At 33.3% G+C, this 26,440-nt stretch overlaps 1 protein-coding gene and 1 long non-coding RNA gene across 3 annotated transcripts in view; both read left to right on the top strand.

The window, feature by feature from the left end:
- LOC127718911 (obg-like ATPase 1) overlaps positions 1 to 26,440 on the top strand; it is a 128,700-nt gene that overhangs the window by 91,101 nt on the left and 11,159 nt on the right. For both annotated transcript variants that reach the window (XM_052225004.1, XM_052225005.1), the window contains one exon: positions 3,044 to 3,219. In XM_052225004.1, coding sequence (XP_052080964.1) covers positions 3,044 to 3,219 — 176 coding nt within the window. The remainder of the gene's footprint in view (positions 1 to 3,043; positions 3,220 to 26,440) is intronic.
- LOC127718927 (uncharacterized) lies at positions 3,233 to 25,256 on the top strand. The gene is made up of 4 exons (XR_007990015.1): positions 3,233 to 3,589; positions 11,455 to 14,964; positions 20,704 to 21,868; positions 25,021 to 25,256. It is a non-coding gene; the product is annotated as an uncharacterized LOC127718927 (long non-coding RNA).

Raw genomic sequence — 26,440 nt, forward strand, 5'->3', positions numbered from 1 at the left:
CCCATACCTGATTTTGGTTTGTTTTTATACGACTGCAAAAAAATTTTGAGGTCGTATATTGGTATGACGTTGGCGACGTCGTCGTCGTCGTCGTCGTCGTCCGGCGTCGTCGTCCGAATACACAATGGTTTTCGCACTCTAACTTTAGTTTAAGTGAATGGATCTCTATGAAATTTTACCATAAGGTTCAATACCACAATAGGAAGGTGGGGATTGATTTTGGGGGTTATGGTACCAACAGTTAAGGAATTAGGGGCCGAAAATAAGCATTTTTGTAACTTCCAGACATAACTTGTGTGTTAGCATATGGATCTCTTTGACATTGTACCACAAGATTCCATATCACAAAGGGTCAATGCTGGGATTGATTTTGGGGTTAATTGCCTCAAAATTTTAGGAATAAGGGGCCAAAAGGGGGCAAAAAACAAGCATTTTTCTAGTTTCATGACAATAACTTGTGTGTAAGTGTATGGATCTTTCTGAAATTTTACTACAAGGTTCCATTTCACAAAGGGAAAGCTGGAATTGAGTGTTGTGGTAATTGCCCAAAACGTTTAGTAATAAGGGGCCTAAAAAGGGGTTTAAAATAAGCATTTTTTAGTTTCTAGACAATAACTTGTGTTCAAGTGTATGGATCTCTCTAAAATTGTATTACAAGGTACCATACCACAAAGGCAAGGCTGTTATTGAGCTTGGTTTGGGGGGAAAGGGGGTGGGGGGTGATGAATCATAAGGGGGGCGGGGGTCAAAAAAGGGGTAATTTTTTTTTTTCATTTTTTTTTTGTTTAAAATTTACATTTTAAGTTACTTATTTTTTATCACGAAGAGAAAGTAGGAATTGAGTTTTGGGGTTAATTGCTCAAACATTTATGAATAAGGGGGCCAAATATTGGTCAAAAATAAGGATTTTTTTAGTTTGCAACAAAAACTTGTGTTCAAGTGTATGGATCTCTGTGAAATTGTATTGCAATGTACCATACCACAAATTGAAGGTTGTGATTGAGGTGGGGGATGATGAATCAAAAGGGGGTTGAAAAAATGTGTGGGAGGTAGGATTTTTTTTTTTCCTTTTTTTTTCTTTAAAATTTTCCATTTAAAGATGGTTGTTTCAGATTTATATATAAAAGAAAATAATAATGATACGGTTATATATCATGAGGAATTGAAATTTAAAATTATGTATATTGGAAATTTAAGTTACATTAGAAAGTAATAATTGGCTTTGGGGGGGGGGGGGGGGGGGGGGGGGTTATGGCTCTAATGTTTAAGGAATAAGGGGAAAAAAGGTTAAAAAACAAGGGTTTCCATTTTAATAGACAAATAATTGAGTAAAGAACATTATTTAAAAGCAGTGTAAGGTTTGTAATTCAAACTCATTTAAATATCTCATCTACACTGCTTTTAAATTATGTAAATTGGAAATTTGCCAATAACTTTATTGTTAATAAATGCATTGGAAATTTGCCAACAATTTTAGTGTAATAAACTTCATTGGAAATTTGCCAATATAAAATTTTGCTGATGAAGGTTTTTTGTTTACCTTTAGCCTTGACTATGAAGTCATTTTCTATTTTTATAGCCTTATGATGTAGTTGAATTATTTAATACTTTTATGATGTGTTTTAAATGGGGTTTTATCATGTTTATGGTTGCAAATTTATTGTTTTAGTATAATAAACTCCATTTAAAATTTGCCAATAAAAAAAATTTTTGTTTATTTTTAGCTATGATTATGATGTCATTTTCTATTTTACTTTTATGGTTGCAAAGAAATTTTTATTTTTAGATATTACTGTTAAATGATGCTGATTAAGGTTTTTGCTATGTTTAGCCATGACTATGATGTCATTTTCTATTTTAATATCTGTTATGATGTATTTAAATGGGCTTTTATGGTTACAAAGGAATTTTATTTTTAGATATTACTATAAAATGTTGCTGATGCTGATTAAGGATTTTGTTTATTTTTAGCCATGACTATGATGTCATTTTCTATTTTAATACCTTTATGATGTAATTTCCATTTTTAGATATTACTGTTAAATGATGCTGATTAAGGGTTTTTTGCTATGTTTAGCCATGACTATGATGTCATTTTCTATTTTAATATCTTTATGATGTATTTAAATGGGCTTTTATGGTTACAAAGGAATTTTATTTTTAGATATTACTTTAAATGTTGCTGATTAAGGATTTTTGTTTATTTTTAGCCATGACTATGATGTCACTTTCTATTTTAATACCTTTATGATGTATTTTAAATGGGCTCCCATGTATTTAGATTTTTGATTATTTATACATGTTACCAAATTACATTGAACAAAAACGGTCCAAATTTCAACTTTATTACATTACATCAAACATTGAATTCTACATATTCTTTGATATATTGAAATTAACAAACAATTTAGTTTATGGATATTCCACCATAATAGGTAAATTAAATTTTTTCCAGTTCTTACACCACATTCATCCTGTGTCAGAAACCTATGCTGTGTCAAATATTTAATGACAATCCAAAGTCATAGCTGTATCAAGCTTGAATTTTGTGTCCATACTTGCCCCAACTGTTCAGGTTTCGACCTCTGCGGTCGTATCAAGCTGCGCCCCAGCGAAGCATTTTATTCAATTAGCATACGCAATAGGTCAACTATATTTGGTGTATAAAAAAATTGTAAGGTGTATATGTCTGTCTGACATGATTTATCTGACTTTGACCTCATTGTCATAGATCTTTAAAAATGTTAAGTTTCTGTAATGCTTTTAGTCAAACCTTTATCTTTAAGACATTCAATATAAAATCAATGGTCAGTATAGCAGGCGAGACATTTCAGCGTTTGCACTCTTGTCTATCAAAGGTTGGTGGTTCTGTGCACTCCGGCTTCTTCAACTAAAAAAAAATGGCTGCCGTGAAATAGCCAACAGTGCTGAAAGTGGCATTGAACAAAGATCAATCAATCAATCAATCAATTTATTGTCTTGCATGATATTCAGTTGATAGTTATTTGAATTGCAATCATACATGTATATATATTTATTGTAGGAGCATTTGATGAGGAAGAAATTGTTCATGTTGAAGGTGATGTTAATCCTACTAGAGATTTAGACATAATACATAGTGAGCTTAGGTTCAAAGATTTGGAGTATTTAAATAAACAGCTTGATCCATTAGAAAAATCTGTTGCCAGAGGTGGTGATAAGCAAAGGAAAGCTGAACATGTGAGTATTTTGTTGATGGACAATTTAAATTAAATTTATTTGAAAGTTATCCTTTTTATACGACCGCAAAAATTAAAAATATTTTGGTCGTATATTGGTATGACGTTGGCGTCGTCGTCGTTGTCGTCCGGCGTCGTCCGAAGACACATTGGTTTTTGCACTCTAACTTTAGTTTAAGTGAATGGGTCTCCATGAAATTTTACCATAAGGTTCAATACCACAAAAGGAAGGTTGGGATTGATTTTGGGGGTTATGGTACCAACAGTTAAGGAATTAGGGGCCAAAAAGGGGCCAAAAATAAGCATTTTTGTAACTTTCAGACAATAACTTGTGTGTAAGTGTATGGATCTCTCTGACATTGTACCACAAGGTTCCATATCACAAAGGGAAGGCTGTTATTGATTTTGGGGGTAATTGCCTCAAAATTTTAGGAATTAAGGGCCAAAAAAGGGGCAAAAAACAAGTATTTTTCTAGTTTCATGACAATAACTTGTGTGTAAGTGTTTGGATATTTCTGAAATTGTACTACAAGGTTTCATATCACAAAGGGAAAGCTGGAATTGAGTTCAGGGGTAATTGCCTGAAACGTTTAGGAATTGGGGGCCAAAAAGGGGCCAAAAATAAGCAATTTTTCTAGTATCCAGACAATAACTTGTGTTCAAGTGTATGGATCTCTCTGAAATTGTACTGCAAGGTACCATACCACAAAGGGAAGGCTGGGATTGAGTTTGGGGGTGATGAATCATAAGGGGGTTCAAAAAATTTGGGGGGGGGGGGGGGGGGTTCTTTTTTTTTCTATTTTTCCTTTTTTTTTCTTTTAAAATTTTCCATTGTAAGTTGGTTATTTCTGATTTATATTTAAAAGCAAATAATAATGATATGGTAGGATATACACACCAAACAGGATGTGTAAATTTTTATATAATAAGTATTGTGCAATAGCAAGTAATTTTCAATTGCACAGTATTGCACAATAGCAAGAAATCTTCAATTGCACAGTATTGCGCAATAGCAAGAAATCTTCAATTGCACAGTATTGCGCAATAGCAAGAAATATCCAATAGCACAGTATTGCGCAATAGCAAGAAATTGTCAATTGTACAGTATTGGGCAATAGCAAGAAATATTCAATTGCACAGTATTGTGCAAAAGAAGATACTTCTTATAAATTGCTTATTTCTTGATCAATTTCAATGGGGTTTTATTCTTGAATTCTTGGGGTTCTTTAATATGCTGAATATAACTGTGTATTAAGTTTTTGGATTTTGGGCCCCGTTTTTAAATTGGTCCACATTGAGGTCCAAAGGGTCCAAAATTTAACTTTGTTTGATTTCATCAAAAATTGAATTATTGGGGTTCTTTGATATGCCGAATCTAACCGTGTATTTAGATTCTTAATTTTTGGTACCGTTTTCAAATTGGTCTACATTAAGGTCCAAAGGGTCCAAAATTAAACTTAGTTTGATTTTAACAAAAATTTAATTTTTAGTGTTCTTTGATATGCTGAATCTAAACATGTATTTAGATTTTTGATTATGGGCCCAGTTTTCAAGTTGGTCCAAATCGGGGTCCAAAATTAAACTTTGTTTGATTTCAACAAAAATTGAATATATGGGGTTCTTTGATATGCTGAATCTAACCATGTATCTAGATTTTTGGGTCCCGTTATCAACTTTGTCCACATTGAGGTCAAAAGGGTCCAAAATTAAACTTTGTTTGATTTCATCAAAAATTGATTTCAATGGGTTCTTTGATATGCTGAATCTAACCATGTATTTAGATTTTGGATATTGGACCATAATAGGTGAATGTCCAATTTAAAATTTTAAGTTATTAGACCACATTCATTCTGTGTCAGAAACCTATGCTGTGTCAAATATTTAATCACAATCCAAATTCAGAGCTGTATCAAGCTTGAATGTTGTGTCCATACTTGCCCCAACTGTTCAGGGTTCGACCTCTGCGGTCGTATCAAGCTGCGCCCTGCGGAGCATTTTATTATTCATATAAATAAACAGGTATTCCCAGAAACATAACAAATTTCTGTCTAGAAAGACAATTTATCACCATCAAACTAAATAGTTGATCTAAAGTTCTCTTAACATTTAAGCTTGCATGATATAAAAAGCCACAATGAGCCATTCTCATAGCTTAGTGTTGGTCAACATTTATATGCCTTGAACTTCTTATTCTTATCCTTTATTTTCATATAAATAAACAGGAACTCCCAGAAAAACAATAAGTATCTGTCTAGAAAGACAAAAACAACAGTTTCTACCTAAAACCACAGTCAGAAACCACAGACACACAAAATTCTGTACTACCCCTCCTTTTACTTAGAGTCTCCCTGAGAATTCAATTTGTCCGCTATCCAGCAGGTAAAATCTCCAAGTTATGTCTCTTTGACTTGAAGTTAATTTCAATCATGTTTGACCTGAATCATCCTAAGTCAGTTTACCTCAATTATTATGCAGTCCTAACCAAGGAGTTATCCTTGCTGACCTTATGGTGTCAAGACTATTTTTAAGCCTGACAGAGTACTAGTGAGCTTGGGTTGACACATAGGGATCACTTGCGTCCTCTTTGTCCACATCACACTTTGTTTATTCACAATGCCAAGAAAACTGCTTTCCAGAATTGTACAGATATTAAGAAATGAGGTTCAACAACTTTTATTTAAATTTTTGATAAATGTGATTTTTGGGGTTTCAATCGTATTGACTAAATTTGACTTTGCCATTTCTCTACTTTTATTATTTGGAAATGACAGGTGAAACATGTTCCTTGGATGACTTAACTATATTAATAATAATTTATTTTGAACAATCAACTAACTGTTTAAAATCGAAAACAATGGTTAAAAGCAAGTAATTTTCAGAGGCAGGAACTAAATAGATGGTTAATGCATAGACTTTTTACATGTCCCACTCCTAGCATTGCCTAGTTTGGGCGCCCCTGGATTTTTTTCAAAATCCTGTATCTGAATCTGATTATCGAATTATTGAAAACAATCAATGCTCTTTTGCATTTTTATACGACCATTTTTTGCGGTCGTATATTGGTATGACGTTGGCGTCGTCGTGGTAGTCTGAAGACACATTGGTTTTCGCACAATTATTTTAGTTTAAGTGAATGGATCTCTATGAAATTTTACCATAAGGTACAATACCACAAAAGGAAGGTTGGGATTGATTTTGGGGGTTATGGTACCAACAGTTAAGGAATTAGGGGCCAAAAAGGGGAAACAAATAAGCATTTTTCTAGTTTCCAGACAATAACTTGTGGAACGGTGTATGGATCTCTCTGAAATTATACCACAAGTTTCCATACCACAAAGGGATGGTAAGGACTTGCTTTGGGGGTTGATGGCTCAAACTGTTTAGGAATTAGGGGCAAAAAAGGGGGAAAAACAAGGGTGTCCTGGTTAATGGACAAATACTTTAGTACAAAACATAATTTAAAGCAGTTTAAGGGAGGTAATTCAAATACATAACTTGAATTACCTCCCTTACACTGCTTTTAAATTATGTATAAAGTAATGGTTAATGAACAATTAAGACAATTTAAAAGCAGTGTAAGGGAGGTAATCCAAATACAACGTTTTGATTACCTCCCTTACACTGTTTTTATACGACTGCAAAAATTAAAAATTCTTTGGTCGTATATTGGTATGACGTTGGCGTCGTCGCTGTCGTCCGGCGTCGTCCAAAGACACATTGGTTTTCACACTCTTACTTTAGTTTAAGTGAATGGATCTCCATGAAATTTTACCATAAGGTTCAATACCACGAAAGGAAGGTTGGGATTGATTTTGGGGGTTATGGTACCAACAGTTAAGGAATTAGGGGCCAAAAAGGGGCCAAAAATAAACATTTTTGTAACTTTCAGACAATAACTTGTGTGTAAGTGTATGGATCTCTCTGACATTGTACCACAAGGTTCCATATCACAAAGGGAAGGCTGTAATTGATTTTGGGGGTAATTGCCTCAAAATTTTAGGAATTAGGGGCCAAAAAAGGGGCAAAAAACAAGCATTTTTCTAGTTTCATGACAATAACTTGTGTTCAAGTGTATGGATCTCTCTGAAATTGTACTGCAAGGTACCATACCACAAAGGGAAGGCTGGGATTGAGTTTGGGGGTGATGAATCATAAGGGGGTTCAAAAAATTTGGGGGGGGGGGTTCTTTTTTTTTCTATTTTTCCTTTTTTTTTTCTTTTAAAATTTTCCATTTTAAGTTGGTTATTTCTGATTTATATTTAAAAGCAAATAATAATGATATGGTAGGAGATACACACCAAACAGAATGTGTAAATTTTTATATAATAAGTATTGTGCAATAGCAAGAAATTTTCAATTGCACAGTATTGCACAATAGCAAGAAATCTTCAATTGCACAGTATTGCACAATAGCAAGAAATCTTCAATTGCACAGTATTGCGCAATAGCAAGAAATATCCAATAGCACAATATTGCGCAATAGCAAGAAATTGTCAATTGTACAGTATTGCGCAATAGCAAGAAATATGCAATTGCACAGTATTGTGCAAAAGAAGATACTTCTTATAAATTGCTTATTTCTTGATCAATTTCAATGGGGTTTTATTCTTGAATTCTTGGGGTTCTTTAATATGCTGAATATAACCGTGTATTAAGTTTTTGGATTTTGGGCCCTGTTTTTAAATTGGTCCACATTGAGGTCCAAAGGGTCCAAAATTTAACTTTGTTTGATTTCATCAAAAATTGAATTATTGGGGTTCTTTGATATGCCGAATCTAATCGTGTATTTAGACTCTTAATTTTTGGTACCGTTTTCAAATTGGTCTACATTAAGGTCCAAAGGGTCCAAAATTAAACTTAGTTTGATTTTAACAAAAATTGAATTTTTAGTGTTCTTTGATATGCTGAATCTAAACATGTATTTAGATTTTTGATTATGGGCCCAGTTTTCAAGTTGGTCCAAATCGGGGTCCAAAATTAAACTTTGTTTGATTTCAACAAAAATTGAATATATGGGGTTCTTTGATATGCTGAATCTAACCATGTATTTAGATTTTTGGGTCCCGTTATCAACTTTGTCCACATTGAGGTCAAAAGGGTCCAAAATTAAACTTTGTTTGATTTCATCAAAAATTGAATTCTTGGAGTTCTTTGATATGCTGAATCTAACCATGTATTTAGATTTTGGATATTGGACCATAATAGGTGAATGTCCAATTTAAAATTTTAAGTTCTTAGACCACATTCATTCTGTGTCAGAAACCTATGCTGTGTCAAATATTTAATCACAATCCAAATTCAGAGCTGTATCAAGCTTGAATGTTGTGTCCATACTTGCCCCAACTGTTCAGGGTTCGACCTCTGCGGTCGTATCAAGCTGCGCCCTGCGGAGCATTTTATTATTCATATAAATAAACAGGTATTCCCAGAAACATAACAAATTTCTGTCTAGAAAGACAATTTATCACCATCAAACTAAATAGTTGATCTAAAGTTCTCTTAACATTTAAGCTTGCATGATACAAAAAGCCACAATGAGCCATTCTCATAGCTTAGTGTTGGTCAACATTTATATGCCTTGAACTTCTTATTCTTATCCTTTATTTTCATATAAATAAACAGGAACTCCCAGAAAAACAATAAGTATCTGTCTAGAAAGACAAAAACAACAGTTTCTACCTAAAACCACAGTCAGAAACCACAGACACACAAAATTCTGTACTACCCCTCCTTTTACTTAGAGTCTCCCTGAGAATTCAATTTGTCCGCTATCCAGCAGGTAAAATCTCCAAGTTATGTCTCTTTGACTTGAAGTTAATTTCAATCATGTTTGACCTGAATCATCCTAAGTCAGTTTACCTCAATTATTATGCAGTCCTAACCAAGGAGTTATCCTTGCTGACCTTATGGTGTCAAGACTATTTTTAAGCCTGACAGAGTACTAGTGAGCTTGGGTTGACACATAGGGATCACTTGCGTCCTCTTTGTCCACATCACACTTTGTTTATTCACAATGCCAAGAAAACTGCTTTCCAGAATTGTACAGATATTAAGAAATGAGGTTCAGCAACTTTTATTTAAATTTTTGATAAATGTGATTTTTGGGGTTTCAATCGTATTGACTTAATTTGACTTTGCCATTTCTCTACTTTTATTATTTGGAAATGACAGGTGAAACATGTTCCTTGGATGACTTAACTATATTAATAATAATTTATTTTGAACAATCAACTAACTGTTTAAAATCGAAAACAATGGTTAAAAGCAAGTAATTTTCAGAGGCAGGAACTAAATAGATGGTTAATGCATAGACTTTTTACATGTCCCACTCCTAGCATTGCCTAGTTTGGGCGCCCCTGGATTTTTTTCAAAATCCTGTATCTGAATCTGATTATCCAATTATTGAAAACAATCAATGCTCTTTTGCATTTTTATGCGACCATTTTTTGCGGTCGTATATTGGTATGACGTTGGCGTCGTCGTGGTAGTCTGAAGACACATTGGTTTTCGCACAATTATTTTAGTTTAAGTGAATGGATCTCTATGAAATTTTACCATAAGGTACAATACCACAAAAGGAAGGTTGGGATTGATTTTGGGGGTTATGGTACCAACAGTTAAGGAATTAGGGGCCAAAAAGGGGCCAAAAATAAGCATTTTTGTAACTTTCAGACAATAACTTGTGTGTAAGTGTATGGATCTCTCTAACATTGTACCACAAGGTTCCATATCACAAAGGGAAGGCTGTAATTGATTTTGGGGGTAATTGCCTCAACATTTTAGGAATTAGGGGCCAAAAAAGGGGCAAAAAACAAGCATTTTTCTAGTTTCATGACAATAACTTGTGTGTAAGTGTTTGGATATTTCTGAAATTGTACTACAAGGTTCCATATCACAAAGGGAAAGCTGGAATTGAGTTTGGGGGTAATTGCCCGAAACGTTTAGGAATTGGGGGCCAAAAAGGGGCCAAAAATAAGCATTTTTCTAGTTTCCAGACAATAACTTGTGTTCAAGTGTATGGATCTCTCTGAAATTGTACTGCAAGGTACCATACCACAAAGGGAAGGCTGGGATTGAGTTTGGGGGTGATGAATCATAATGGGGTTGAAAAAATTTTGGGGGGGGGGGTTTCTTTTTTTCCTTTTTTTTTTTTCTTTTAAAATTTTCCATTTTAAGTTGGTTATTTCTGATTTATATTTAAAAGCAAATAATAATGATATGGTAGGAGATACACACCAAACAGGATGTGTAAATTATTATATAATAAGTATTGTGCAATAGCAAAATTTTTTTCAATTGCACAGTATTGCACAATAGCAAGAAATCTTCAATTGCACAGTATTGCGCAATAGCAAGTAATCTTCAATTGCACAGTATTGCGCAATAGCAAGAAATATCCAATAGCACAAAACTGAGCAATAGCAAGAAATTGTCAATTGTACAGTATTGCGCAATAGCAAGAAATATTCAATTGCACAGTATTGTGCAAAAGAAGATACTTCATATAAACTGCTTATTTCTTGATCAATTTCAATGGGGTTTTATTCTTGAATTCTTGGGGTTCTTTAATATGCTGAATCTAACCGTGTATTAAGTTTTTGGATTTTGGGCCCCGTTTTTAAATTGGTCCACATTGAGGTCCAAAGGGTCCAAAATTTAACTTTGTTTGATTTCATCAAAAATTGAATTATTGGGGTTCTTTGATATGCCGAATCTAACCATGTATTTAGATTCTTAATTTTTGGTTCCGTTTTCAAATTGGTCTACATTAAGGTCCAAAGGGTCCAAAATTAAACTTAGTTTGATTTTAACAAAAATTGAATTTTTAGGGTTCTTTGATATGCTGAATCTAAACATGTATTTAGATTTTTTATACGACCGCAAAAATTGAAAATTTTTTGGTCGTATATTGGTATGACGTTGGCGTCGTCGTCGTCGTCGTCGTCGTCGTCGTCGTCGTCGTCGTCGTCGTCGTCGTCGTCGTCTGGCGTCGTCCGGCGTCGTCCGAAGACACATTGGTTTTCGCACTCTAACTTTAGTTTAAGTGAATGGATCTCCATGAAATTTTACCATAAGGTTCAATACCACAAAAGGAAGGTTGGGATTGATTTTGGGGGTTATGGTACCAACAGTTAAGGAATTAGGGGCCAAAAAGGGGCCAAAAATAAGCATTTTGTAACTTCCAGACAAAAACTTGTGTGTAAGTGTATGGATCTCTCTGACATTGTACCACAAGGTTCCATATCACAAAGGGAAGGCTGTAATTGATTTTGGGGGTAATTGCCTCAAAATTTTAGGAATTAGGGGCCAAAAAAGGGGCAAAAAACAAGCATTTTTCTAGTTTCATGACAATAACTTGTGTGTAAGTGTTTGGATATTTCTGAAATTGTACTACAAGGTTCCATATCACAAAGGGAAAGCTGGAATTGAGTTTGGGGGTAATTGCCCGAAACGTTTAGGAATTGGGGGCCAAAAAGGGGCCAAAAATAAGCATTTTTCTAGTTTCCAGACAATAACTTGTGTTCAAGTGTATGGATCTCTCTGAAATTGTACTGCAAGGTACCATACCACAAAGGGAAGGCTGGGATTGAGTTTGGGGGTGATGAATCATAAGGGGGTTCAAAAAATTTGGGGGGGGGATTTTTTTTTTTTCTTTTTTTTTCTTTTTTTCCTTTTTTTTTTCTTTTAAAATTTTCCATTTTAAGTTGGTTATTTCTGATTAATATTTAAAAGCAAATAATAATGATATGGTAGGGGATACACACCAAACAGGATGTGTAAATTATTATATAATAAGTATTGTGCAATAGCAAGAAATTTTCAATTGCACAGTATTGCACAATTGCAAGAAATCTTCAATTGCACAGTATTGCGCAATAGCAAGAAATCTTCAATTGCACAGTATTGCGCAATAGCAAGAAATATCCAATAGCACAATATTGCGCAATAGCAAGAAATTGTCAATTGTACAGTATTGCACAATAGCAAGAAATATTCAATTGCACAGTATTGTGCAAAAGAAGATACTTCGTATAAATTGCTTATTTCTTGATCAATTTCAATGGGGTTTTATTCTTGAATTCTTGGGGTTCTTTAATATTCTGAATCTAACCGTGTAATAAGTTTTTGGATTTTGGGCCCCGATTGTAAATTGGTCCACATTGAGGTCCAAAGGGTCCAAAATTTAACTTTGTTTGATTTCATCAAAAATTGAATAATTGGGGTTCTTTGATATGCCAAATCTAACCGTGTATTTAGATTCTTAATTTTTGGTTCCGTTTTCAAATTGGTCTACATTAAGGTCAAAAGGGTCCAAAATTAAACTTAGTTTGATTTTAACAAAAATTGAATTTTTTGGGTTCTTTGATATGCTGAATCTAAACATATATTTAGATTTTTGATTATGGGCCCAGTTTTCAAGTTGGTCCAAATCGGGGTCCAAAATTAAACTTTGTTTGATTTCAACAAAAATTGAATATATGGGGTTCTTTGATATGCTGAATCTAACCATGTATTTAGATTTTTGATTTTTGGGCCCCGTTATCAACTGTGTCCACATTGAGGTCAAAAGGGTCCAAAATTAAACTTTGTTTGATTTCATCAAAAATTGAATTCTTGGGGTTCTTTGATATGCTGAATCTAACCATGTATTTAGATTTTTTATTTGTGGACCCGCTATCAAATTGGTTCATATTGAGGTCAAAAGGGTCCAAAATTAAACTTTGTTTGATTTCATCAAAAATTGAATTATTGGGGTTCTTTGATATGCCAAATCTAACGGTGTATTTAGATTTTTAATTTTGGGTCCCGTTTTTAAATTGGTCTACATTAAGGTCCAAAGGGTCCAAAATTAAACTTAGTTTGATTTTAACAAAAATTGAATTCTTGGGGTTCTTTGATATGCTGAATCTAAACATGTGTTTAGATTTTTGATTATGGGCCCAGTTTTCAAGTTGTTCCAAGTTGGGGTCCAAAATTAAACTTGGTTTGATTTCAACAAAAATTGAATATATGGGGTTCTTTGATATGCTGAATCTAAACATGTATTAAGATTTTAGATTTTTGGCCCAGTTTTCAAGTTGGTCCAAATTGGGGTCCAAAATTAAATTTTGTTTGATTTCAACAAAAATTGAATATATGGGGTTCTTTGATATGCTGAATCTTACCATGTATTTAGATTTTTTATTTGTGGGCCCGCTATCAAATTGGTTCATATTGAGGTCAAAAGGGTCCAAAATTAAACTTTGTTTGATTTCATCAAAAATTGAATTATTGGGGTTCTTTGATATGCCAAATCTAACCGTGTATTTAGATTTTTCCTTTTGGGTCCCGTTTTTTAAATTGGTCTACATTAAGGTCCAAAGGGTCCAAAATTAAACTTAGTTTGATTTTAACAAAAATTGAATTTTTTGGGTTCTTTGATATGCTGAATCTAAACATGTGTTTAGATTTTTGATTATGGGCCCAGTTTTCAAGTTGGTCCAAGTTGGGGTCCAAAATTAAACTTTGTTTGATTTCAACAAAAATTGAATATATGGGGTTCTTTGATATGCTGAATCTAAACATGTATTTAGATTTTAGATTTTTGGCCCAGTTTTCAAGTTGGTCCAAATTGGGGTCCAAAATTAAACTTGGTTTGATTTCAACAAAAATTGAATATATGGGGTTCTTTGATATGCTGAATCTTACCATGTATTTAGATTTTTTATTTTGTGGGCCCGCTATCAAATTGGTTCATATTGAGGTCAAAAGGGTCCAAAATTAATCTTTGTTTGATTTCATCAAAAATTGAATTATTGGGGTTCTTTGATATGCCAAATCTAACCGTGTTTTTAGATTTTTAATTTTGGGTCCCGTTTTTTAAATTGGTGTACATTAAGGTCCAAAGGGTCCAAAATTAAACTTAGTTTGATTTTAACAAAAATTGAATTCTTGGGGTACTTTGATATGCTGAATCTAAACATGTGTTCAGATTTTTGATTATGGGACCAGATTTCAAGTTTGTCCAAGTTGGGGTCCAAAATTAAACTTTGTTTGATTTCAACAAAAATTGAATATATGGGGTTCTTTGATATGCTGAATCTAACCATGTATTTTGATTTTGGACATTGGACCATAATAGGTAAATTAAAAAAATTGAAGTTCTTAGACCACATTCTTTCTGTGTCAGAAACCTATGCTGTGTCAAATATTTAATCACAATCCAAATTCAGAGCTGTATCAAGCTTGAATGTTGTGTCCATACTTGCCCCAACTGTTCAGGGTTCGACCTCTGCGGTCGTATCAAGCTGCGCCCAGCGAAGCATTTTATTGATTATGGGCCCAGTTTTCAAGTTGGTCCAAATCGGGGTCCAAAATTAAACTTTGTTTGATTTCAACAAAAATTGAATATATGGGGTTCTTTGATATGCTGAATCTAACCATGTATTTAGATTTTTCATTTTTGGGCCCCGTTATCAACTTTGTCCACATTGAGATCAAAAGGGTCCAAAATTAAACTTTGTTTGATTTCATCAAAAATTGAATTCTTCGGGTTCTTTGATATGCTGAATCTAACCGTGTATTAAGTTTTTGGATTTTGGGCCCCGTTTTTAAATTGGTCCACATTGAGGTCCAAAGGGTACAAAATTTAACTTTGTTTGATTTCATCAAAAATTGAATTATTGGGGTTCTTTGATATGCCGAATCTAACCGTGTATTTAGATTCTTAATTTTTGGTTCCGTTTTCAAATTGGTCTACGTTAAGGTCCAAAGGGTCCAAAATTAAACTTAGTTTGATTTTAACAAAAATTGAATTTTTAGGGTTCTTTAATATGCTGAATCTAAACATGTATTTAGATTTTTGATTATGGGCCCAGTTTTCAAGTTGGTCTAAATCGGGGTCCAAAATTAAACTTTGTTTGATTTCAACAAAAATTGAATATATGGGGTTCTTTGATATGCTAAATCTAACCATGTATTTAGATTTTTGATTTTTGGGCCCCGTTATCAACTTTGTCCATTTATTCATACATTTTTATATGACCGTAAAATTTTTGCAGTTGTATAATGTTATGACGTTGTCAGTGTGCATCATAGTCGTCTGAGGACATTTGGTTTCCAGACAATAACTTGAGAATAAGTGTATGGATCTCTATGAAATTGTTAGACAAGGTTCCATACCAAAAAAGGAAGGATGGGATTGATTTTGGGGGTTATTAATCTAACTGATTAGGAATAAGGGACCAAAACAATACTTTTCTAATACTTTGTATAAATTGCTTATTTCTTGAACAATTTCCATGGGGTTTATTTCAAGTCCTGAATTCTTTGGTAAATATGCTGAATCTAACCGTGTATTTAGATTTTGGATTTTGGGCCCTGTTTTTAGATTGGTCCACATTGAGGTCCAAAGGGTTCAAAATGAAACTTTGTTTGATTTCATCAAAAATTGAATTATATGGGTTCTTTGATATGCTGATTCTATCTGTGTATTTAGATTATTAATTTTGGGGCCTTTTTTTCATACGATCACAAAAAATTTTTGCGGTTGTATATTGGTATGACGTTGGCGTTGTCGTCGTCGTCCGAAGACACATTGGTTTTCGCACTCTAACTTTAGTTTAAGTGAATGGATCTCTTTGAAATTTTACCATAAGGTTAAATACCACAAAAGGAAGGTTGGGATTGATTTTGGGGGTTATGGTACCAACAGTTAAGGAATTAGGGGCCGAAGAGGGGCCAAAAATAAGCATTTTCTAGTTTCCAGACAATAACTGTGGAATGGTGTATGGATCTCTGAAATTATACTACAAGTTTCCATACCACAAAGGGATGGTGAGGATTTGCTTTGGGGGTTATGGCTCAAATCGTTTAGGAATTAGGGGCAAAAAAGGGGGAAAAACAAGGTTGTCCTGGTTAATGGACATATACTTTTGTACAAAACATAATTTAAAGCAGTGTAAGGAAGATAAATCAAATACATCATTGAAATTACCTCCCTTACACTGCTTTTAAATTATGTATGAAGTAATGGTTAATAAACAATTAAGATAATTTAAAACAGTGTAAGGGAGGTTATCCAAATACAACGTTTTGGTTACTTCCCTTACACTGCTTTTAAATTATGTTTAAAGAAATGCATATTTATAAAGGAAGACCAGTAAAAATATCTGCAAATGTTGCATCTTTTTTTTTTACAAAAAAATCCATATGAAAGATTTGACACTATATTTTAAATTCTATTATAAAATAGATTAAGTTAGCACTATGGTAAATTTAAATGGGTAATTATGGTTGCAAACTCCATTGGAAATTTGAATTGAGATTATGACCATATCTTGAGGGAAAGAATTTTTTGGGGTAAAAAGAAATTGTGGGGGGTAAATTTTTTCTCATTTCAGATTTCAGAAATTAAAAAGAATTATTCTTCAAATATTTTTTTTTTTTTCAAATTTCAAATATTGAAAAATTTCAAGAAGTAATCTTTAATTGCACAGTATGGGGCATTAGATTTGTAAAATCTTTGACCACATTCATATATTTGTTATGCCGAATCTAACCGTGTATTTAGATTTTTAATTTTGGGTCCAGTTTTCAAATTGGTCTACATTAAGGTCCAAATGGTCCAAAATTAAACTTTGTTTGATTTTAACAAAAATTGAATATATGGGGTTCTTTGATATGCTGAATTTAAACATGTAATTAGATTTTTGATTTTTGGCCCAGTTTTCAAGTTGGTCCAAATTGGGGTTCAAAATTAAACTTTGTTTGATTTCAACAAAAATTGAATATATGGGGTTCTTTGATATGCTGAATCTAACCATGTATTTAGATTTTTTATTTGTGGACCCCGCTATCAAATTGGTTCATATTGAGGTCAAAAGGGTCCTAAATTAAACTTAGTTTGATTTCATCAAAAATTGAATTACTGGGGTTCTTTGATATGCCAAATCTAACAGTGTATTTAGATTTTCAATTTTTGGGTCCTGTTTTTGTCGAGCCTGCGACTTTTGTCGCAGAAAGCTCGACATAGGGAGAGCGATCCGGCGGCGGCGGCTACGGCGGCGGCGGCGGCGTTAGCTAACTTCTTAAAAGCTTTATATTTTAGAAGGTGGAAGACCTGGATGCTTCATACTTTGTATATGGATGCCTCATGTTACGAAGTTTCCGTCAGTCACATGTCCAATTTCCTTGACCTCATTTTCATGGTTCAGTGACTACTTGAAAAAAAAGTTCAGATTATTTGTAATGTTAAATTCTCTCTTATTATAAGTAATAGGATAACTATATTTAGTATGTGCGTACCTTGCAAGGTCCTCATGCCTGTCAGACAGTTTTCACTTGACCTCGACCTCATTTCATGGATCAGTGAACAAGGTTAAGTTTTGGTGGTCAAGTCCATATCTCAGATACTATAAGCAATAGGTCTAGTATATTTGGTGTATGGAAGGACTGTAAGGTGTGCATGTCCAACTGGCAGGTGTCATCTGACCTTGACCTCATTTTCATGGTTCAGTGGTTATAGTTAAGTTTTTGTGTTTTGGTCTGTTTTTCTTATACTGTATGCAATAGGTCTATTATATTTGGTGTATGGAATGATTGTAAGGTGTACATGTCCAACTGGCAGGTGTCATCTGACCTTGACCTCATTTTCATGGTTCAGTGGTTATAGTTAAGTTTTTGTGTTTTGGTCCGTTTTTCTTATACTTTATCCAATAGGTCTACTATATTTGGTGTATGGAATGATTGTAAGGTGTACATGTCCAACTGGCAGGTGTCATCTGACCTTGACCTCATTTTCATGGTTCAGTGGTTATAGTTAAGTTTTTGTGTTTTGGTCCGTTTTTCTTATACTTTATCCAATAGGTCTACTATATTTGGTGTATGGAATGATTGTAAGGTGTACATGTCCAACTGGCAGGTGTCATCTGACTTTGACCTCATTTTCATGGTTCAGTGGTCAAAGTTAAGTTTTTGAGTTTTGATCTTTTTTCTTATACTATTATGCAATAAGTCAACTATATTTGGTGTATGGAAATATTCTATGATGTACATGTCAGTCTCGCAGGTTTTATTTGACCTTGACCTCATTTTCACAGTTCATTGCTCAGTGTTAAGTTTATGTGTTTCAGTCTGTTTTTCTTAAACTATAAGCAATAGGTCAGCTATATTTGTTGTATGGAAGGATTGTAAGCTGTTCATGTCTGCCTGGCATAGTTCATCTGACTTTGACCTCATTTTCACGATTCATTGGTCAATGTTTAGTTTTCTTGGTTAAGTCTGTTTCTTAGAAACTATAAGCAATAGGTCAACTATATTTAGTGTATTGAATGATTGTAAGGTGTACATGTATTTCTTGTTTGGTTTATATGACCTTGACTTCATTTTCTTGGATCTTGTTAAGTTTATGTAATAGTTGTAGTAAAGCTTTCATTTAGGACTATCAACATAATATCAATGGTTAGTAAAGAAGGCGAGACATTTCAGCGTGTCCACTCTTGTTTAAATTGGTCTACATTAAGGTCCAAAGGGTCCAAAATTAAACTTAGTTTGATTTTAACAAAAATTGAATTCTTGGGGTTCTTTGATAAGCTGAATATAAACATGTGTTTAGATTTTTGATTATGGGCCCAGTTTTCAAGTTGGTCCAAGTTGGGGTCCAAAATTAAACTTTGTTTGATTTCAACAAAAATTGAATAAATGGGGTTCTTTGATATGCTGAATCTAAACATGTATTTAGATTTTTATACGACCGCAAAAAAATTTTTGTGGTCGTATATTGGTATGACGTTGGCGTCGTCGTCGTCCGGCGTCGTCCGAAGACACATTGGTTTTCGCACTCTAACTTTAGTTTAAGTGAATGGATCTTTATGAAATTTTACCACAAGGTTCAATACCACAAAAGGAAGGTTGGGATTGATTTTGGGGGTTATGGTAATAACAGTAAAGGAATTAGGGGCCAAAAAGGGGCCAAAAATAAGCATTTTTGTAACTTCCAGACATAACTTGTGTGTTAGTGTATGGATCTCTCTGACATTGTACCACAAGGTTCCATATCACTAAAGGAATGCTGGGATTGATTTTGGGGGTAATTGCCTCCAAATTTTAGGAATTAGGGGCCAAAAAAGGGGCAAAAAACAAGCATTTTTCTAGTTTCATGACAATAACTTGTGTGTAAGTGTATGGATCTTTCTGAAATTGTACTACAAGGTTCCATATCACAAAGGGAAAGCTGGGATTGAGTTTGGGGGTAATTGCCCTAAACGTTTAGGAATTTGGGGCCAAAAAACACATTTTTTTCTAGTTTCCAGACAATAACTTGTGTTCAAGTGTATGGATCTCTCTGAAATTGTACTGCAAGGTACCATACCACAAAGGGAAGGCTGGGATTGAGTTTGGGGGTTATGAATCATAATGGGGGTTCAAAAAATTTTGGGGGGGGGATTTTTTTTTTTTTCCTTTTTTTTCTTTTTTTTCCTTTTTTGTTTCTTTTAAAATTTTCCATTTTAAGTTGGTTATTTCTGATTTATATTTAAAATCAAATAATAATGATATGGTAGGAGATACACACCAAACAGGATGTGTAAATTATTATATAATAAGTATTGTGCAATAGCAAGAAATTTTCAATTGCACAGTATTGCACAATAGCAAGAAATCTTCAATTGCACAGTATTGCGCAATAGCAAGAAATCTTCAATTGCACAGTATTGCGCAATAGCAAGAAATATCCAATAGCACAATATTGCGCAATAGCAAGAAATTGTCAATTGTACAGTATTGCGCAATAGCAAGAAATATTTAATAGCACAGGATTGTGCAAAAGAAGATACTTCCTATAAATTGCTTATTTCTTGACCAATTTCAATGGGGTTTTATTCTTGATTTCATTGGGTTCTTTAATATGCTGAATCTAACCGTGTATTAAGTTTTTGGATTTTGGGCCCCGTTTTTAAATTGGTCCACATTGAGGTCCAAAGGGTCCAAAATTAAACTTTGTTTGATTTCATCAAAAATTGAATTATTGGGGTTCTTTGATATGCCGAATCTAACTGTGTATTTAGATTCTTAAATTTTGGTTCCGTTTTCAAATTGGTCTACATTAAGGTCCAAAGGGTCCAAAATTAAACTTAGTTTGATTTTAACAAAAATTGAATTCTTTGGGTTCTTTGATATGCTGAATCTAAACATGTATTTAGATTTTTGATTATGGGCCCAGTTTTCAAGTTGGTCCAAATCGGGGTCCAAAATTAAACTTTGTTTGATTTCAACAAAAATTGAATATATGGGTTTTTTTGATATGCTGAATCTAACCATGTATTTAGATTTTTGATTTTTGGGCCCCGTTATCAACTTTGTCCACATTGAGGTCAAAAGGGTCCAAAATTAAACTTTGTTTGATTTCATCAAAAATTGAATTATTGGGGTTCTTTGATATGCCGAATCTAACCGTGTATTTAGATTCTTAATTTTTGGTTCCGTTTTCAAATTGGTCTACATTAAGGTCCAAAGGGTCCAAAATTAAACTTAGTTTGATTTTAACAAAAATTGAATTCTTAGGGTTCTTTGATATGCTGAATCTAAACATGTATTTAGATTTTTGATTATGGGCCCAGTTTTCAAGTTGGTCCAAATCGGGGTCCAAAATTAAACTTTGTTTGATTTCAACAAAAATTGAATATATGGGGTTCTTTGATATGCTGAATCTAACCATGTATTTAGATTTTTGATTTTTGGGCCCCGTTATCAACTTTGTCCACATTGAGGTCAAAAGGGTCCAAAATTAAACTTTGTTTGATTTCATCAAAAATTGAATTCTTGGGGTTCTTTGATATGCTGAATCTAACCATGTATTTAGATTTTGGATATTGGACCATAATAGGTGAATGTCCAATTTAAAATTTTTAAGTTCTTAGACCACATTCAATCTGTGTTAGAAACCTATGCTGTGTCAAATATTTAATCACAATCCAAATCAAAAGCTGTATCAAGCTTGAATGTTGTGTCCATACTTCCCCCAACTGTTCAGGGTTCGACCTCTGCGGTCGTATCAAGCTGCGCCCTGCGGAGCATTTTATTTATTTGTGGGCCCTGCTATCAAATTGGTTCATATTGAGGTCAAAAGGGTCCAAAATTAAACTTTGTTTGATTTCATCAAAACTTGAATTATTGGGGTTCTTTGATATTCCAAATATAACTGTGTATTTAGATTTTTAATTTTGGGTCCCGTTTTTATACGACCGCAAAAAATTTTGCGGTCGTATATTGGTATGACGTTGGCGTCGTCCGAAGACACATTGGTTTTCGCACTCTAACTTTAGTTTAAGTGAATGGATCTCTATGATATTTTACCATAAGGTTCAATACCACAAAAGGAAGGTTGGGATTGATTTTGGGGGTTATGGTACCAACAGTTAAGGAATAAGGGGCCAAAAATAAGCATTTTTGTAACTTCCAGACATAACTTGTGTGTTAGTGTATGGATCTCTCTGACATTGTACCACAAGGTTCCATATCACTAAAGGAATGCTGGGATTGATTTTGGGGGTAATTGCCTCCAAATTTTAGGAATTAGGGGCCAAAAAAGGGGCAAAAAACAAGCATTTTTCTAGTTTCATGACAATAACTTGTGTGTAAGTGTATGGATCTTTCTGAAATTGTACTACAAGGTTCCATATCACAAAGGGAAAGCTGGGATTGAGTTTGGGGGTAATTGCCCTAAACGTTTAGGAATTTGGGGCCAAAAAACACATTTTTTTCTAGTTTCCAGACAATAACTTGTGTTCAAGTGTATGGATCTCTCTGAAATTGTACTGCAAGGTACCATACCACAAAGGGAAGGCTGGGATTGAGTTTGGGGGTTATGAATCATAATGGGGGTTCAAAAAATTTTGGGGGGGGGATTTTTTTTTTTTTCCTTTTTTTTCTTTTTTTTCCTTTTTTGTTTCTTTTAAAATTTTCCATTTTAAGTTGGTTATTTCTGATTTATATTTAAAATCAAATAATAATGATATGGTAGGAGATACACACCAAACAGGATGTGTAAATTATTATATAATAAGTATTGTGCAATAGCAAGAAATTTTCAATTGCACAGTATTGCACAATAGCAAGAAATCTTCAATTGCACAGTATTGCGCAATAGCAAGAAATCTTCAATTGCACAGTATTGCGCAATAGCACACACAGGGAATGCTGGGATTGATTTTGGGGGTAATTGCCTCAAAATATTAGGAATTAGGGGCCAAAAAAGGGGCAAAAAACAAGCATTTTTCTAGTTTCATGACAATAACTTGTGTGTAAGTATATGGATCTTTCTGAAATTTTACTACAAGGTTCCATTTCACAAAGGGAAAGCTGGAATTGAGTGTTGTGGTAATTGCCCAAAACGTTTAGTAATAAGGGGCCTAAAAAGGGGTTTAAAATAAGCATTTTTTAGTTTCTAGACAATAACTTGTGTTCAAGTGTATGGATCTCTCTAAAATTGTATTACAAGGTACCATACCACAAAGGCAAGGCTGTTATTGAGCTTGGTTTGGGGGGAAAGGGGGGTGGGGGTGATGAATCATAAGGGGGGCGGGGGTCAAAAAAGGGGTAATTTTTTTTTTTCCTTTTTTTTTTGTTTAAAATTTACATTTTAAGTTAGTTATTTTTTATCACGAAGAGAAAGTAGGAATTGAGTTTCGGGGTTAATTGCTCAAACATTTATGAATAAGGGGCCAAATATTGGTCGAAAATAAGGATTTTTTTAGTTTGCAACAAAAACTTGTGTTCAAGTGTATGGATCTCTGTGAAATTGTATTGCAATGTACCATACCACAAATTGAAGGTTGTGATTTAGGTGGGGGATGATGAATCAAAAGGGGGTTGAAAAAATGTGTTGGGGGTAGGATTTTTTTTTTCCTTATTTTTTCTTTAAAATTTTCCATTTAAAGATGGTTGTTTCAGATTTATATATGAAAGAAAATAATAATGATACGGTTATATATCATGAGGAACTGAAATTTAAAGTTATGTATATTGGAAATTTAGGTTACATTGGAAAGTAATAATTGGCTTTGGGGGGGGGGGGGGGGTGGTTATGGCTCTAATGTTTAAGGAATAAAGGTTAAAAAACAAGGGTTTCCATTTTAATAGAAAAATAATTGAGTAAAGAACATTATTTAAAAGCAGTGTAAGGCTGGTAATTCAAACTCATTTAAATATCTCATCTACACTGCTTTTAAATTATGTAAATTGGAAATTTGCCAATAACTTTATTGTTAATAAATGCATTGGAAATTTGCCAACAATTTTAGTGTAATAAACTTCATTGGAAATTTGCCAATATAAAATTTTGCTGATGAAGGTTTTTTGTTTACCTTTAGCCTTGACTATGAAGTCATTTTCTATTTTTATAGCCTTATGATGTAGTTGAATTATTTAATACTTTTATGATGTGTTTAAATGGGGTTTTATCATGTTTATGGTTGCAAATTTATTGTTTTAGTATAATAAACTCCATTTAAAATTTGCCAATAAAAAAATTTTTGTTTATTTTTAGCTATGATTATGATGTCATTTTCTATTTTACTTTTATGGTTGCAAAGAAATTTTTATTTTTAGATATTACTGTTAAATGATGCTGATTAAGGTTTTTGCTATGTTTAGCCATGACTATGATGTCATTTTCTATTTTAATATCTGTTATGATGTATTTAAATGGGCTTTTATGGTTACAAAGGAATTTTATTTTTAGATATTACTATAAAATGTTGCTGATGCTGATTAAGGATTTTGTTTATTTTTAGCCATGACTATGATGTCATTTTCTATTTTAATACCTTTATGATGTAATTTCCATTTTTAGATATTACTGTTAAATGATGCTTATTAAGGGTTTTTTGCTATGTTTAGCCATGACTATGATGTCATTTTCTATTTTAATATCTTTATGATGTATTTAAATGGGCTTTTATGGTTACAAAGGAATTTTATTTTTAGATATTACTTTAAATGTTGCTGATTAAGGATTTTTGTTTATTTTTAGCCATGACTATGATGTCACTTTCTATTTTAATACCTTTATGATGTATTTAAATGGGCTCCCATGTATTTAGATTTTTGATTATTTATACATGTTACCAAATTGGTCCACATTGAACAAAAACGGTCCAAATTTCAACTTTATTACATTACATCAAACATTGAATTCTACATATTCTTTGATATATTGAAATTAACAAACAATTTAGTTTATGGATATTCCACCATAATAGGTAAATTAAATTTTTTCCAGTTCTTACACCACATTCATCCTGTGTCAGAAACCTATGCTGTGTCAAATATTTAATGACAATCCAAAGTCATAGCTGTATCAAGCTTGAATTTTGTGTCCATACTTGCCCCAACTGTTCAGGGTTCGACCTCTGCGGTCGTATCAAGCTGCGCCCCAGCGAAGCATTTTATTCTAGTTTCATGACAATAACTTGTGTGTAAGTGTTTTGATATTTCTTAAATTGTACTACAAGGTTCCATATCATAAAGGGAAAGCTGGAATTGAGTTTGGGGGTAATTGCCCGAAATGTTTAGAAATTGGGGGCCAAAAATAAGCATTTTTCTAGTTTCCAGTCAATAACTTGTGTTCAAGTGTATGGATCTCTCTGAAATTGTACTGCAAGGTACCATACCACAAAGGGAAGGCTGGGATTGATGATGGGGGTAACTGCCTCAATATGTTAGGAATTAGGGGCAAAAAAGGGGCAAAAAACAAGCATTTTTGTAGTTTCGGGACAATAACTTGTGTGTAAGTGTATGGATCTTTATGAAATTGTACTACAAGGTTCCATATCACAAAGGGAAAGCTGGGTTTGAGTTTGGGGGTAATTGCCCTAAACGTTTAGGAATTTGGGGCCAATAAGGGGCCAAAAAACATATTTTTCTAGTTTCCAGACAATGACTTGTGTTCAAGTGTATGGATCTCTCTGAAATTGTACTGCAAGGTACCATACCACAAAGGAAAGGCTGGGATTGAGTTTGGGGGTGATGAATCATAAGGGGGTTCAAAATATTTTGGGGGCGGGGGATTTTTTTTTTTTTTCCTTTTTTCTTTCTTGTAAAATTTTCCATTTTAAGTTGGTTATTTCTGATTTATATTTAAAAGCAAATAATAATGATATGGTAGGAGATACACACCAAACAGGATGTGTTAATTATTATATAATAAGTATTGTGCAATAGCAAGAAATTTTCAATTGCACAGTATTGTACAATAGCAAGAAATCTTCAATTGCACAGTATTGCGCAATAGCAAGAAATCTTCAATTGCACAGTATTGCACAATAGCAAGAAATATCCAATAATACAATATTGCGCAATAGCAAGAAATTGTCAATTGTACAGTATTGCGCAATAGCAAGAAATATTCAATTGCACAGTATTGTGCAAAAGAAGATACTTCCTATAAATTGCTTATTTCTTGACCAATTTCAATGGGGTTTTATTCTTGAATTCTTGGGGTTCTTTAATATGCTGAATCTAACCGTGTATTAAGTTTTTGGATTTTGGGCCCCGTTTTTAAATTGGTCCACATTGAAGTCCAAAGGGTCCAAAATTAAACTTTGTTTGATTTCATCTAAAATTGAATTATTGGGGTTCTTTGATATGCCGAATCTAACCGTGTAGTTAGATTCTTAATTTTTGGTTCTGTTTTCAAATTGGTCTACATTAAGGACCAAAGGGTCCAAAATTAAACTTAGTTTGATTTTAACAAAAATTGAATTCTTAGGGTTCTTTAATATGCCGAATCTAAACATGTATTTAGATTTTTGATTATTGGCCCAGTTTTCAAGTTGGTCCAAATCGGGGTCCAAAATTAAACTTTGTTTGATTTCAACAAAAATTGAATATATGGGGATCTTTGATATGCTGAATCTAACCATGTATTTAGATTTTTGATTTTTGGGCCCCATTATCAACTTTGTCCACATTGAGGTCAAAAGGGTCCAAAATTAAACTTTGTTTGATTTCATCAAAAATTGAATATTTGGGGTTCTTTGATATGCTGAATCTAACCATGTATTTAGATTTTGGATATTGGACCATAATAGGTGAATGTCCAATTTAAAATTTTTAAGTTCTTAGACCACATTCATTCTGTGTCAGAAACCTATGCTGTGTCAAATATTTAATCACAATCCAAATTCAGAGCTGTATCAAGCTTGAATGTTGTGTCCATACTTGCCCCAACTGTTCAGGGTTCG

Source organism: Mytilus californianus, unplaced genomic scaffold (assembly GCF_021869535.1).
Source record: "Mytilus californianus isolate M0D057914Y unplaced genomic scaffold, xbMytCali1.0.p SCAF_10, whole genome shotgun sequence".
NCBI classification, from domain to species: domain Eukaryota; kingdom Metazoa; phylum Mollusca; class Bivalvia; order Mytilida; family Mytilidae; genus Mytilus; species Mytilus californianus.